At 36.9% G+C, this 15,025-nt stretch overlaps 1 protein-coding gene across 2 annotated transcripts in view; it reads left to right on the top strand.

Annotated features, from left to right (window-relative positions):
• The window catches only part of magi3a (membrane associated guanylate kinase, WW and PDZ domain containing 3a), a 169,416-nt gene that overhangs the window by 99,581 nt on the left and 54,810 nt on the right, over positions 1–15,025 (top strand). For both annotated transcript variants that reach the window (XM_016256393.1, XM_016256386.1), the window contains 2 exons: positions 2,631–2,747; positions 12,134–12,253. In XM_016256393.1, coding sequence (XP_016111879.1) covers positions 2,631–2,747; positions 12,134–12,253 — 237 coding nt within the window. The remainder of the gene's footprint in view (positions 1–2,630; positions 2,748–12,133; positions 12,254–15,025) is intronic.

Genomic DNA, 15,025 nt, shown 5'->3' with positions numbered 1-15,025 from the left:
GAGAATAAAAGTTACACCTTCTTTCTTTGTGTGAACATTTGGGCGGTGTTATGCAAATCTGCCTAGATAGTGACATAGATATGTGGGGGAGTGTTAGAACGAGCCGTTTTAGGTAGGCGTGGCTGACTCTTAACTTTTATAAAGAATATCTCTTTGGATTTGAGACTTTAGTCTTTGCAACTTTACAGATCTTTTTTATGCACCAAGAGCTTGTAACACTCCAAAGAGAAAGGAAAAATTGAAATCGCATCATATGACCCCTTTAATGACAACAAAGCATAAGATAGTTAGAAGAAAAATGTAAAATATTTCTTATTCCTTTTCAAGATCTGAACATTTTCTGTTTACTTAACAATGACCCGGGGCCAGTCTGAGAAAGAGTTTCAAGTCCACTGCTGCATTTTCATTGATCTTGTACATGTTTTTTTTTTTTAAATATGCTTTTATTATATTTTTTAAATATAATATTAATATAAAATTATTTTTTAAATATTATATTATATTAAAATATCATGTTTTATTTTGTAAGAAAAAAATATTTTAATGAACAAAAACAATATACTGTTTTTAGCAAATATAAAAATGCATTGCTGAAAACGGCCGTTCATTCATTGATCTATTTTTCCTTGCAACATTTGGTTCTCTGTAGTTTAATATAATATAATATAATATAATTACAGCAATTTATCTTCAGCTTGTTGCATATTTTTGCAAAGAAAAAAATCAATGTTAATCAACAAAAAATATATATTTTAGCAAATACAAAAAAAAGGGGAAAAAAAGCATTCATTTGTAGTGTAAAAATGTTGAACTACAGAGGGGAAAAAATTGTCTGCGTTGAGCTCTGCAAACTTTTAGACTCCACATTAAGAGCACATGCTGATTCCAGATGTCAGGACATTGCAAAGGTGTAGCTTGACCCATTTTTAAAGTAGCGTGAGGGGCTATTTTACCTGAAATTATATGCCAGAGTGTGTCAGGATCCATGATCTCACAGGTCTGTGAGGACAGCCAGGCGGGTTCAGCAGCTGCGAGGTCTGAAACAATGCTTATTGATGCAGCAGTCATGTGACTGGCACAGCTTCAAAGCATATCCTCCCCACCCAGAGATCATCAGCTGCGTAATACCAACAGCTGGAGACTGGAGCTGCTCAAAGAGGCGTCGCTTTCTTCCCCTCCCTCCCATATTTAATTCGCAGACTCTCTCATTCTCTAATTCAGAGGGTCTTCTCCTCCCCTCCTTCCTCCAGGATGACTTGCACCGCCTCCACACTTCCTTGAACTCCGCCTGAACTCCTGGCACTTTTGCTGCAAGAGCACAGCAGTAGAACCTGCATTGTTTTGTTAGCACTCATCTTGCATTCACACATCTGGATGCTCGTGAAGGGAAGCCAGTAAATATTTTTTTGTAGCGTTAGAAACCACTGGACCTCCTTCTGCACATCTCAAGGTTGTCATTTAATCAGAAGGAAGACTGTGACGGATTCCAGATTTTAGCATGATTTAGTTATATTCACCTCATTTGCAACTGACAGCTTTTCACTTTTGTTTGTTTGCTTTTTGTTTTTCACCCGCACAGCTGTTGCTAATGAGCGGAACTCAGTCACGATTATCAAATTTCTGTATAAAAATATAAATCGTACATCATTTTACACATATATCATTCTACAAGTTTCTTTAATGGCAGTTTGCAAAACTTTTAAGCAAATAATGCTCTTCTCATCAAGAGCCTTTTTTTGCTTTTTAAAAAAAAATGAATAATCATAAATACATGAATGTTTTTGTTTCTCACCAAATGTTTATAATTAAAATTTGAATGGTTTTAAGAAGTCTCTTATGCTCACTAAGGCTGCATTTATTTGATTAAAAACACAATAAAAACTGTAATATTGTGAAATGATATTAGAATTTAAAAAATAACTTTTCTATTTGAATCTATTTTAAAAGGTAATTTATTCCTATGATTACAAAGTTGAATTTTCAGCAGCCATTACTCCAGTTTTCAGTGTCATGTGATCTTTCAGAAATCATTATAATATGCTGATTTGGTACTCAAAAATAAATGAATAAATACATACATAAAAAAATAAAATATTATTATTAAAGTTGAAAACATCTGTGCTGCTTAATATTTTTTTGTGGAAACTGATATATTTTTTTGTATTCTTTGCTGAATAGACAGTTTAAAATAACAGAATTTATTTGAAATCGAAATCTTTTTTAACATTATAAATTTATTTATGAGAATTAAAAAATGTTATTTGCTCTCTATATGACAGATTACGGTAATAAGGTTTTAATAATAAATAATTTTAATTTAATAAATTAAATAATTTAATCATTTTACCTTATTTTGGTAATAAAGTCAGATTACGGTAAATTTAAGGTTTATATAGCTTAAAATATTACATCCTATTTTTCAACCCCTCTGCTCTAATCTGTCATATAGAGAGCACTTTAGCTTGATCCGATCAATTTCTGAAGAATAAAATCAATGGGTGAAACCTACATATTTTGGAATGATAAATATCCTGTTTCAATCATCACAATATGGATGCAAAATAGTTCGCAAATGCTGTTTTTGTACTCAAACTACCCAAAGTTTACCCAAATTCAATGCGTCTCTGCAGGTAAGGTGTTAAACACGGATCTGCGTCATTACCTCAGCCTGCAGTTCCAGAAAGGCTCTTTGGACCACAAGCTCCAGCAGGTGATCAGAGATAACCTGTACCTGCGCACCATTCCCTGTGAGTACCACACACATTCACATGTCTGACCTCGCTCAGGTCCTCAGAACTCATTAAATGTGTTCGTGCAGGTCATACTCAGATGATTCTGCCATGACTCCGGCTGCTCAGACAATAATTATGGTGTCAGTAACACATCTTCAGTCCGTAATTTCAAAGGGTGGTATGATGAGTGCTGTGAACGCTTTAGACTGGTTGTATTAGAGTCAGCATTGTAGCTGTGTATGAAATGGCTTCCGGTTTCCCATATAGTGCACTGTGTGATGAACAGTAGATGAAATTATTACAGGCAATCACTGCTTCCGGGTTTTTCAGTCAAGCAGCTTTTAGTGAACGCATTGAGCAGTATTGCAGTTCTGATGATCTGTTAAAGGGATAGTTCACTCAAAAATTTAAAATTGATGTTTATCTGCTTACCCCCAGGGCATCCAAGATGTAGGTGACTTTGTTTCTTCAGTCGAACACAAACGAAGATTTTTAACTCAAACCGTTGCAGTCTGTCAGTCTTATAATGTCAGTGAATGGGAATCACGGCTTTGAGAGTCATAAAACATACAAACAAAACCAAATTAAACCCTGCGGCTCATGATGATACATTGATGTGAAAAGACACAAAATGATCGGATTGTGCAAGAAACTGAACAGTATTTCTATCGTTTTGTACCTCTGATTTTCACCACAATGTCTGAACTGTCCTGAGCGCGTTCGCGTCTTCTTCAGCCTGTGCGTGAGGCGTCTTCTTCTTCTTCTTGCTTTGTGGCGTATCGCAGACTTATAAGTGCATTACCGCCACCTATCTCTCAAATGGACCATTGACACTCCTAATTGAGATTGTATAGGGAGTGTCAATGACTGACAGACTGCAACTGGTTTGTGTTATAAATCTTCATTTGTGTTCTACCAAAGAAACAAAGTCACCTACATCTTGGATGCCCTGGGGGTAAGCAGATAAACATCAAATTTTCATTTTTGGGTGAACTATCCCTTTAAGCAGTATATAATGGTGTTTGTTTATTTTAATTGTTTACAAAATATTTCACCACAAAAGTTATTTCAAAGACATACATTACATTATGAGTGTTGCATGATTTTGAACTAAATAGCCAATGCATGCCATGGTAGATAATTTGTTATTTATTTTGTACTATTCTCCGAGGTCCACTTACAATTTTATCAAGATTGGTCATAATTTAGAAGTAATAGACTATTTTCTGTCCTGTTTTGACCCCCCTCATCTAAATGCTCCATTTGAATAGTCGTGGCGGATTGTAGACTCGGAAGTAAATGCCCACTGCTATGATTGGCTAACAGTTGTGTATGTTTGACAGCCTATTTCCTTCACAGATGTTTATTTAGGATTAAAACACATAAATACTCAGTACATATCAAATGAGCTGTAATAACAGACAAAGCAATAGTGATCACGTAATGAAAAGAGTTACTCATTCTTTTGTGGTGCGACATCATGGCCGATGTAGTCAGCACAGCATTGTCTTTTTGCTTCAATCTTTCTGAAAATCCTGCGTCAAATTGTGCCTTGTTTGTAAATGAATCCGCGGTAAATTGAAGTGAACAAAGGACCAAGTTCTTACTGATGCTTCATTAAAAATAAAGTTTATCGTTTGGTTTCTGCGTAGACCTGCGTTTGCCTCTCTCGTTATTTACACTACATGCACGAATCGATGGGCGGGGCTAAACAGGCAGCTATGTAGAAGCAGGCATTGATCTTCTGCGGAGGCGGTGTTTAGCCACACTATTATGTCATAAAGTGGCACATTCCACAACCTGTCGTTTCGGCAGACTGCCTTCAATATAAGCTGTTTTTGAAATAATGAGAAAGTTTTGAGTTTTTATATCACGATGACCTCTTATATATTGTAGGATATCAGACCGAATCAGACAATCTAAGATTTGGTCAAAACCGAGTTGAGGCACGAGGAGTCAAGATAAAGAGAATTTTGATTTCTCAGTTCACGACCCCTTTAAAAGGTGAAATTGGTTTTATTAGAGCAAATGCGATCTGATAACTGGAATCCGAATCGTGATCTGTGTAAAAAATATATTTGTCCTTGTCCACCAAACAAAGCTGGAAATGGTGTTTCAACCCCACAGCACCTTTTGGTAATTTTCAGCTGAATTTAAATGAGCGTCTAATCTAAAACAGCTCTTGAGAACCCAGAAGTGCTGGTGCCAAGTGTTAGTTTTAACACAGTAATTTCACCTAAAGGGAATGTTGAAAGAGTGAATAGACTCAGCATGTGTTTTCTAGGATTATTCACATGCTCTTCCTCTCCATTCTGCCCTCATCTGCTAGAACAGACTCTTTACCCAGCTGAGCATCATGAGTCACAGCGTTCCTTCATTCTTAAAGGGTTAGTTCACCCAAAAATGAAAATTAGCCCACAAATTACTCACCCTCATGTCATCCTATTTTCTTCTTTCAGACGAATCCAGTCGGAGTTATATTAAAAATGGCTCTATCATGGCACTCAGCGGGTGTTGCAGTGCTTCAGTCCAAAAGCACTTAATTAAAATGCGCCCATCCATCAAAAAAATGTCTCACACTGCTCCTTTGTGTGAACAAAGGCCTTCTGTAGCGAATCGATGCGTTTTTGTAAGAAAAATATCCATATTCAAAATGTAATAATCACTTTAATGTAGCTTGCGCTCACTGGAAGCAGTTCTGGGGGAATGACGTATGAGGTCGGCTTAGCGCATTTGCCGCTCAGAAGTGACGCACGCGGCAGCGACGGTGAGAGATCAAAACAAAACACCGGTCACTAATTAGAAGTACAAAACGAGGATTTGTAAAGAAGAATGTCGGAGGATTTCAATATAAGCCAAGAGGAGACTGGTTTTCCTTTGCTAAAGTAAGGAAACTTTGCTTCCTTTGCTCCTGTTAACAAATGTTGGTTTTCACGAGACTCACCGACGCATGCGCAGTGCTGATCTCATACGTCATCCGCCCGGAACTGCTTCCAGTGTACAACAGTGAGCGCAAGCTAGATTAAAGTGATTATTACGTTTTGAATATGGATATTTTTCTTACAAAAACGCATCGATTCGCTACAGAAGGTCTTTGTTCACCCCCGGAGCCGTGTGAGACACTTTTTTTTTTTATGGATGGGTACATTGCAAAATGCAACACCCGCTGAGCGCCTTTAAACAGCTTGAAAGATCAAAGACAATTTTTAATAACTCCGACTGGATTCGTCTGAAAGAAGAAAGTCATATCAACCCTCTACGCACACCTTGGCAATATAATCGCCATTGGCTAGTACATTTTTTTGTTTACTCTCCAGACTAATATAATATTTTACACACGCACACACACACGTTTACATAGACTTCTATTGTTTTTATATACAGACACTTTTTCACCTAAACCCACCCCTACCCCTACCCCTCACAGAAAACTTTCTGCATTTTTACAATTTCAAAAGTTAAAAAAAAACTTTGTTTACTTTATTTTAACAGTTTTACAAATGAGGACATCCACAAATTGAGGTTTTTGCCGATTTTGTCAGGCTTTGCTCACTTTTGGGTACAAATTTGTCCCCAAAATATGGTTAAGTAGGTACACACACACACACACACACACACACACATGATTCCACCCAATCAGCTTATCTTTGTAAAATGGAATAGCTTCTTAAATAACTGAATGTGCACTCTTAACTTCAGCCAATCAAGCATTATATTATGATATTATGATAATCACTATTTAATGATAGAACTAGTGATTAGAACTAAAACTTTGTAACCATGAATGAATGCATATTTGTCATTTTAACTGAACTTAGGACTGGTGGTGGTGTTTAAGATATTGTTAGGTAATAGTAATTATTATTAAAAGATACTACTACTACTTCTACTATTATTATCTGCTGGGTTCATGAATATTAATCACGTTGTCAGCGTTCGCTCGAACTGATTTGCTGAAATCAAAACGGGGATGGTAACCAACGAACGAGAGCTGTTTGCGCATTAGCTCCGCCCACTGCCGAGAAACCGCTTGTTCTTAAAAGCTGAATAATTCTAATTGAGCTCTGTTATTTTGACAGGAAAATACTACAAAGAATATGGTTTACATGTAGAGCGTCGATTCAGCGTGGTATGCAAGACTCTCGCTCTCTCTCTTTGCATGTGTGAGAAACACAGCGATATCAGTAAAGTGACGGCGTGTCATGCGCCTTCACACTAGTTTACGGTACGTCAAATATAAGTGCGCTGCGTGCTACATACTGCGCATCCATTGAGTACATGACATGATCCATTGAGCGCATCTAAATAGTACAGATCGCTTGATGGAGAGCGAAACTCTCAAGCGCTCAGTCAGCGTGTTTATCGAGTGAAAATCTGTGTTGAACGCCTCTCACACACATACTGGCGTGTACAATCTAAGAATTTATTAGCCAATGGCTAATGTTAGACATTATTTAGTCGCCCAGAGTAACTGAATAATTCTAATTGAGCTCTGTTATTTTGACAGGAAAATACTACAAAGAATATGGTTTACATGTAGAGCGTCGATTCAGCGTGGTATGCAAGACTCTCGCTCTCTCTCTTTGCATGTGTGAGAAACACAGCGATATCAGTAAAGTGACGGCGTGTCATGCGCCTTCACACTAGTTTACGGTACGTCAAATATAAGTGCGCTGCGTGCTACATACTGCGCATCCATTGAGTACATGACATGATCCATTGAGCGCATCTAAATAGTACAGATCGCTTGATGGAGAGCGAAACTCTCAAGCGCTCAGTCAGCGTGTTTATCGAGTGAAAATCTGTGTTGAACGCCTCTCACACACATACTGGCGTGTACAATCTAAGAATTTATTAGCCAATGGCTAATGTTAAACATTATTTAATCGCCCAGAGTAAGATTTAGTCGCATTTGCGAGTGATTTACTCGCAATGTAGAGGGTTGCATATACACCTAGGATGACTTGAGGGTGAGTAATTTATGGGCTAATTTTCATTTTTGGGTGAACTAACCCTTTAAGGCTGTTCACAGCAATGACGAGGACTATAATTCTAATTGTAGAGTTTTAATATTCATTCTAATTCTATAAGAATAGAGAATTTCATACCACAGCTATAATGATAACAACACAGAGAAACAGTCCCATTGGAATCACTTTCAGAATGTTTTTTTCCCAGTTGATGAATAATAAAAACTTTGACATTCAAATAGAATTTACTGAAGAGCTTCAGTATTTAAAGAGGCAGAAGACAGAACTACAGCGCACGGCCGCATGCATATTATAAATAGAACACTATCGTCTGTAAATGTGGACGCTAATATACTTACCATTTCAGTTATTGTTCTTGGTGTGGTTCCTGCCACATGCCTGCTTTAACAAGCAGATGCCGGAGGCCGCTGATGCCTGCTTGAGGACAGTTAATTCCTTCTCTCCCTCTCTCCCTGTTTCTTTTGTGCCAATTTCAGTTTCCATACTTCCAATGTTTGAGCTAATGTCACATAATCATGATCGATTAAACCTGTTGGGTAATGTAGAATTACTTGCCAGTATTGGCTCAGTAATTTCTTGGCAACAGTTTTCAGTTACAGACTGTCTGTTTTTTAACAACATCAATGCCAATAAACCAGTACGTAATCACGGAATGAGTTTTGCTCTTTTGTTGTGCAGAATACAGTATGTGGTCTGGCCACAAACCAGTGAATTAGTGAAACATATGCCTTAATTACTCGCACATCTTTAATTAGTGCTTTTTTTCTCTCGGGCTGTGGTGTAATCTTTTAATTAGTGCTGTTTGTTAAGGTACTTACCATCATTAATATGGCTCATACTTAGGGTTAGAGATTTCAAAAAACATTTAATACTAACTATTTAAGGAAGATTTCACCTGAAAATGAAAGTTCTGTAATTATATACTCGCCCTTTTTGTAATTCCAAACCTGTTTGACTTTTTTCTTTTGGGAAACAGAACTGAAAATATGTCTTGGTGTTTTTTTGTTTTTTATCCTGTAGTGAAATTTAAAGTGATCTAATGTTTGTTTGTTTTTTTGACCCCTTCGAATTTCATTGGACATTTCATGGACAAGAAATGGTAAAAATGTTCTTCAGAATATCTTCTCATATGCAGCCACACAACAAAGAAATTCCAGAGCCACAAGGACCAGAATATCACACACTTGGTAATGGGATTTTATGACTTTAATCACATAGCAACCGCATTTCAACAGCCAAACAGTGTTGTGTCAGCAAGCTATGCACCAGCAAGGTTTACAGGTTTTTTTCTTCAGTAAATGTAAAAATGTCTCTATTTGTTAATTTAGAGATGTGATATAGTTTGTGCTGTTTTCATTTAGTGAGTCCTGCACCTGGCATGTGGCTCTTTATAATTTGGGATTTAAATGGACACCAGGCCTGAGCCGATGTTTCGTTTGCTGTGGCTCAACATTGCATGAGACACTGGCTCAGTGTGTGGAATCTCTAATGTCATTCTCATCCACTGCCCTTGTTACGGTCTGTTCAGGCCCATGACTCAACACACAGTCCTCCATTGATTCACACTTTTCCATCCAGTATAATCATAAGCATCGGGCTGAGAGCCAGATGATGGACAGGTCTAATTATATTTAATAGTGCCGGTAGTAGCAGTAATGTCAGAATGAACTGTCATAGTTAATCTTCCAGGCTTCAGTCAAGTAAAATAATCAAATAATGATTTAATTATAAGTTATTAATCACATTAAAGGTGAAGGACAGTGAGGAGCAGTATTGCCATTTAATAGAAGTCAATGTTTGATAATATATTGCTCAATTGCTCAGTTTTAAAGAAGAAAGAAAGAAACCAAAAATCTCTTACTCACCATTTGTTCCAAACCTGTATGGCTTTATTTTTTCTATGGAACACAAAAGAGGATGATATGAAAAATATCATTGTGCTTTTTTTTTGGTTCATACAATGGAAGTCAATGGTTGCCAGTGTTGTTTTATTTTCCATTATTCTTCAAAATACATTTGCTTGTGTTCCACATACCGTTAAAAAAGGGAGGGATTTCACAGTGTTGTCATTAAAGAACCATTTTGGGTTCTTCAAAGAACTTTTCATGAAACAGATCTTAAAATAAACATTTATTGTTAAAAAAAACTTTTAATCGTCTAAAGAACCATTTTCGAATATAACGAAATGTTTGTGCAATGGTTTAAGGTTCATAGATGTCCTGTATTTTTCTAAGTGCAAAAGAATGTTTTACAGGTGGGGACCAACATGAGAGTGAATAAATAATGATACAATTTTAATTTTTGAATGAATTATTACTTTAAGGCAGTGGTACATTACGCATAATTCCTATGCCTAGACATTATCTGTTGAAAGATTATTTCACCTAAATATTCAAATTCTGACATTATTTACTCACATTTATGCAGTTTCAAACTCCTTTCACTTTATTCCTCATATTAAAATTTTGTATTTTGAAGGATACAAATTATTGAATAAATGAGTAGAAATAGAGAATCAGTCTGAATGATTCATTCATTAAAGGGATACTCCACCCCAAAAATGAACATTTTGTCATTAATCACTTACCCCCATGTCGTTCCAAACCCGTAAAAGCTTCGTTCGTCTTCGGAACACGATTTAAGATATTTTGGATGAAAACCGGGAGGCTTGTGACTGTCCCATTGACTGCCAAGTAAATTACACTCTCAAGGTCCAGAAAAGAAAAGAAATGTCTTTCATACTTTTCTGGACCTTGAGACTTTATTGATTATGGTTCACAGAAGAAAATTAATAGTGATTTAGCTGGCTAGGCTTCAGAACACCAACTTAATTTTTTTAGAACTTAACAAATGTGGTCACTATGAAATGTAGTCTGAAATCAGTTCCTTTCATGAAGCACTGACTGCACCGTCCGTCAAACTCTTTGCTCATTTGAAAACTTCTGGAATGGAACTGTTGCACATGTCTGTCTGGACACGGGGACAGAAAAGTCATTAAAGGCACAGGAAGAACGCCTGGAGTCCAAATTGCCACATAATCTTTGAAGCTCGACTGAAGCCTCCATCTCCCTCCCTCCTCCTGCTGGCATTAATATCCGTTATAGCTCAACGGTAACCCCTCTCTGCCTCATCCGCAGATATAGAAAAATGAATGCAGAAATAAAAAAGTGCCCTAGGTGGTCAATCTTAAAGGATTGCTTTTTTTTTTTTTTACACTTGTGGAGAAACTTTTCCAGAGCTTGTTAAGGGATCTTACAGCTGACCATGTGTACATAATGAGTTTTGAATATAATTCATCCCCTCTTTAATGCCACAAAATAAACACCTCACACCTCAGTCTTCTGTATGATATAAAAATACAGAATTCAAATGTTGAAAGCCTAATACTAACTTCCATTTTTTTAAGAAAGGTTTTGTGCTTCAAAGCAGTCTTTGAAGAGCAAGAATTGTTTTAGGAGAGGGCCAAGTAGGGTTAGGTGCTTAAGCAGCTGGCGGTGTTTCGTGTAGCTTGTGCAAACTGCAGAGCTAATTGTTTGTTTATCTTCCTCCAGCACAGAAACTGGCATCTGGGCTCTCGCCCCACAATAGCTGCTGTGTGACTGTCAAGTTTGACAAACTTTAGTGATAAAGCAAGCAAAGTGCGAACTGTAGTTGCGATCGAAAAAGAGACACTACAGCAGAATATGGATGCAGATGATCCATTGTGTTTTCTCTTGTACAGAGGACAACAATAAAGGCTCACAAAAGTTAGCCATGTTGTCTTTTGTTCAGTGACAGAATGTTTGCAGAGCGTTTCTGTTTGCAGAGTGTGTGTGTGTCAGTAAGCAGCGCATTAATATAGAACAATAATTAAAGGCTCTAATGCTCACCAGCATAGGTGTGTGTATTGTTGGAGCTAGACAACGTATGATGACGTGTGACAGCATAGTAGTGGAGTCCCAATTCTTAGGGGAATATTTTCACCCCTACCCCTTGACACTCTGTTTCAAGGGACATGGGGAAGGGGTATAAAATAGAATTGGGATGGGGCCTTAATGTCATAAATAGCGTTATATATAGTGAACAATTCATCAGTTCATGTTTCTTTTTTTTCTTTTTTTTATCTTTTCATTATTGATAATCTGTTACGTTTGGATATACGTCACAATATGAAAAAATAGATCTGTCTCTATTTCCATTTCATCATGACTTTAATATGTTTTTATTGCAAGTATGGGGGAGGTACAAGGGTAAGTGATAAAATCGGTCCCTAAAAGGCATTTAAAATTATAAAATTTTCTCAAGAAAATTTCAGTGTCACCTTCCTTTAACAAAAACAAAACAAAAAAATATGTAAAGTAATACCTTTACACAAAAAGGGCATTCTTCCTCTAATAATTTGTTACTCATCATTCTGTGTGCCTTTGGCAGGTACCACGAGGCAGCCTCGGGAAGGGGAGGTTCCAGGAGTGGACTATAACTTCATCAGCGTGGGGGAGTTTCGTGTGCTGGAGGAGAGTGGCCTGCTACTGGAGAGTGGAACATATGATGGTACAAAACCGTGTGTAGGAGCTCTGAAAGTCAAATATAATTTCCTGTGGGCATGTTATACAGATACTTGTTGAGAACACAATCTAAATTAGATATATTTGCAGAAGGAACTACTAGTGTTTGCAAGATGCATGGAAGTGAGAAAGGGTAATGCATTCTGCATCTTGTTTTCTATCTGCTGTGCATGAGAATCAACATGTAACCCGACACGACAGTGTAAAGTAGAAGATGTATAAGACCAATTCAGTATGCAAGAGCTGCAAAGCTCAACTTAATGTAAATAAGGGGTTATAAGGGGAAATAAGTTCAGAGGTTGAATTGACAAGCCTGCTGGCAACCAAAAGCTCAGAAATGTCCCTTAATGCGAAATTTAAAGTGATATTTCACCCAAAAATTTATATTCAATAAATACTCATCATTTACTCACCTTCATGTCCTTCCAAACCAATATGACTTTCGTCTATGTAACACAAAAGAAGATATTTAGAAAAATGTCTGTTTTTTGTCCCTACAATTAAAGGCACTGTTGTTTTGGACCCCACTGACCTTCACTGAACAAACAAAAACAGTTAAAAAGGAAATACTTTTTTCTGTTTCTCAGAAAAGCTGTGCAGGTTTGGGTGCATAAAGTTAGGGTGCATAAACAGTGACAGAATGTTAATTTTGGAGTGAACTATCCCTTTAAAGCAAAAAAATTATCTACAAAACAAAGTTTGGATGGAGCCTGTATTGCTTTCGAGTTGAATTAATTAATTGCAGATGAAAAAGAAGAAAGTGAAATTTCAATACAAGCTCTGTAACTAGGTCATCTCAGTTGATGTTGAACATTGGTTTCCTTCACTCTTAAAGTATTGCTTTCAATGTCTGTAGATTACCGTAGCAAAAAATTCATGTGGGCTACATTACTGTGTAGTTGCAGCATCAGTTGCTGACTCACCATGTTTTTATGTTAATAAAGGGAGACGAGTGTGCTGGATGTTTGTACTGCATACTCTTTTATTTGGCATATACCTCCTCTGCTGACTTGAAATAGTTCAGAGCAGAGGGCGTTCACCTTGTGTGATTCATACCGTCTCTGTAACATGCCTAAAGGATCTCAAGGTCTGAGTTATTAGTGTTGCAGCCTCAAAGCCAGTGAGTTCCTCACTGATAAACCCAGTAAATGCTTGGCGAAGTCCTAGCCTTTGGCCGTGTGGGAGGGAGGTGGGTTTGGTTAATGATCCCTCGATGAGTCACTAAGTGCCCTTTTTTAATGGGAAGGTCTCGTCGTAGTTGCCAGGGTGTAGAAGTAAATCTGTCCGATGTGCATGTCACAGTGGGTGACTTTTACTGGGGCCTTTCCATCTGCATGAAATATCTTGACTCTTGGGATTTTAGTTTGAAGGATAATTTCACACTCACCAATTCTGGTTAGTGATTTCTTGTCTTCCCATGACATCTTGCAAGAAAGTCTGTACATGCTGCACAAGGATTTGATGCCTGAAACCAGCATGATATATTGAGTCTATAAACATATTTATAATAGTGGACTTGTTTGCTGTTTTGTTCAAAATATGCTTCCCATGCACCTGTAGGGCAACTTATTGATTTGTTTGATCTGTTATATATTTGAATATAATTTAATTATATATTTAAATAAATATACACTACTGTTTAAAAGTTAGGGGTCAATAAGATTTTTTTTAAATGAAATCAATACTTTTATTTAGCAAGGACAAATAAAATTGGTCAAAAGTGACAGTTTTTATTGTTGCAAGAAAATCTTCTTTTCAATAAATGCTGTTCTTTTGAGTTTGTATTCATCCTGTAAAAAATGTATTGCAGTTTCCTCAAATATTGAACAGCACCGCTGTTTTTATCATTAAGAAATGGTTCTTGAACACCAAATCAGCATATTAGAATGATTTCTGAAGGCTGCTGAAAATTCAGTCTTGGTGAAGATAAGAGTCTTTTTTCTAAAATGTTTAAAAATCTTGCTAACTCCTTTTTATAATACGTAATATAATGTAATGTGATATAATATTGGTTAAATTAAATTTTTATAATAATAATATAATGAAACGCCCCTTATACTGAGTAACTTGACTTTGACCATAAACATTCCTTAAACTAATATATGATCTTGTTTGTGATGGTCTCTATTCTTCTGTGAAACATGTTTTTATGGGCACATTCCTGTTCTGTTATTGTTAACTGTTGGTTTAGATGAGCAGACTGCAATATATTCAACTCCATCTCCTTAAAAGCAGAGGAACTGATTCTGTCCTGGTTTTGTACTGATTTGTCCTGGTAGTGTGTGAAACAGGAAATCCGTTTTCAGGCTTTCAGGCAAGTTTTGTACACCTGTATAAATTCAGGGCCATGCTGTAGAACAAACTTTCAAGCTAAAGATAATGCTGTCTGTATGCAATGGAGAGCGATTTCATGTGTTCTCCAGAGTTGAGTTTTGCTGTTTTCAGGCCAAGGAAATAATTGACCAGTTTTTCAACATGCCCGGAGCATGATGTAATCAATGGTAACTGGTTATGCTTGAGTTTTATGGCGTAAACTCTCAGTGTCCTGTTTGAATGCTTCGCTGGGTCGTCGTCGTCTTACAACAGTGATTAAAAATAATGAGAACTTGCATTTGAATCCCTAGGGTAAAATCTCCTACACGTGTCCTTGCTTTTCTAATGATTGCTTTAGTGTCGAATATTGAAGGTTGGCCAACTTAGAGTGACACAAGTAGACAATGTTTATAAACCAGAACACGTCCACCCACAATTCCATGAG

Source organism: Sinocyclocheilus grahami, unplaced genomic scaffold, assembly GCF_001515645.1.
Source record: "Sinocyclocheilus grahami isolate Dianchi unplaced genomic scaffold, SAMN03320097.WGS_v1.1 scaffold29.1, whole genome shotgun sequence".
In the NCBI taxonomy this organism is placed as follows: Eukaryota; Metazoa; Chordata; class Actinopteri; order Cypriniformes; family Cyprinidae; genus Sinocyclocheilus; species Sinocyclocheilus grahami.
The sequence above is the reverse complement of the archived record's forward strand: the minus strand, read 5'-3'. Positions and strand labels throughout refer to the sequence as shown.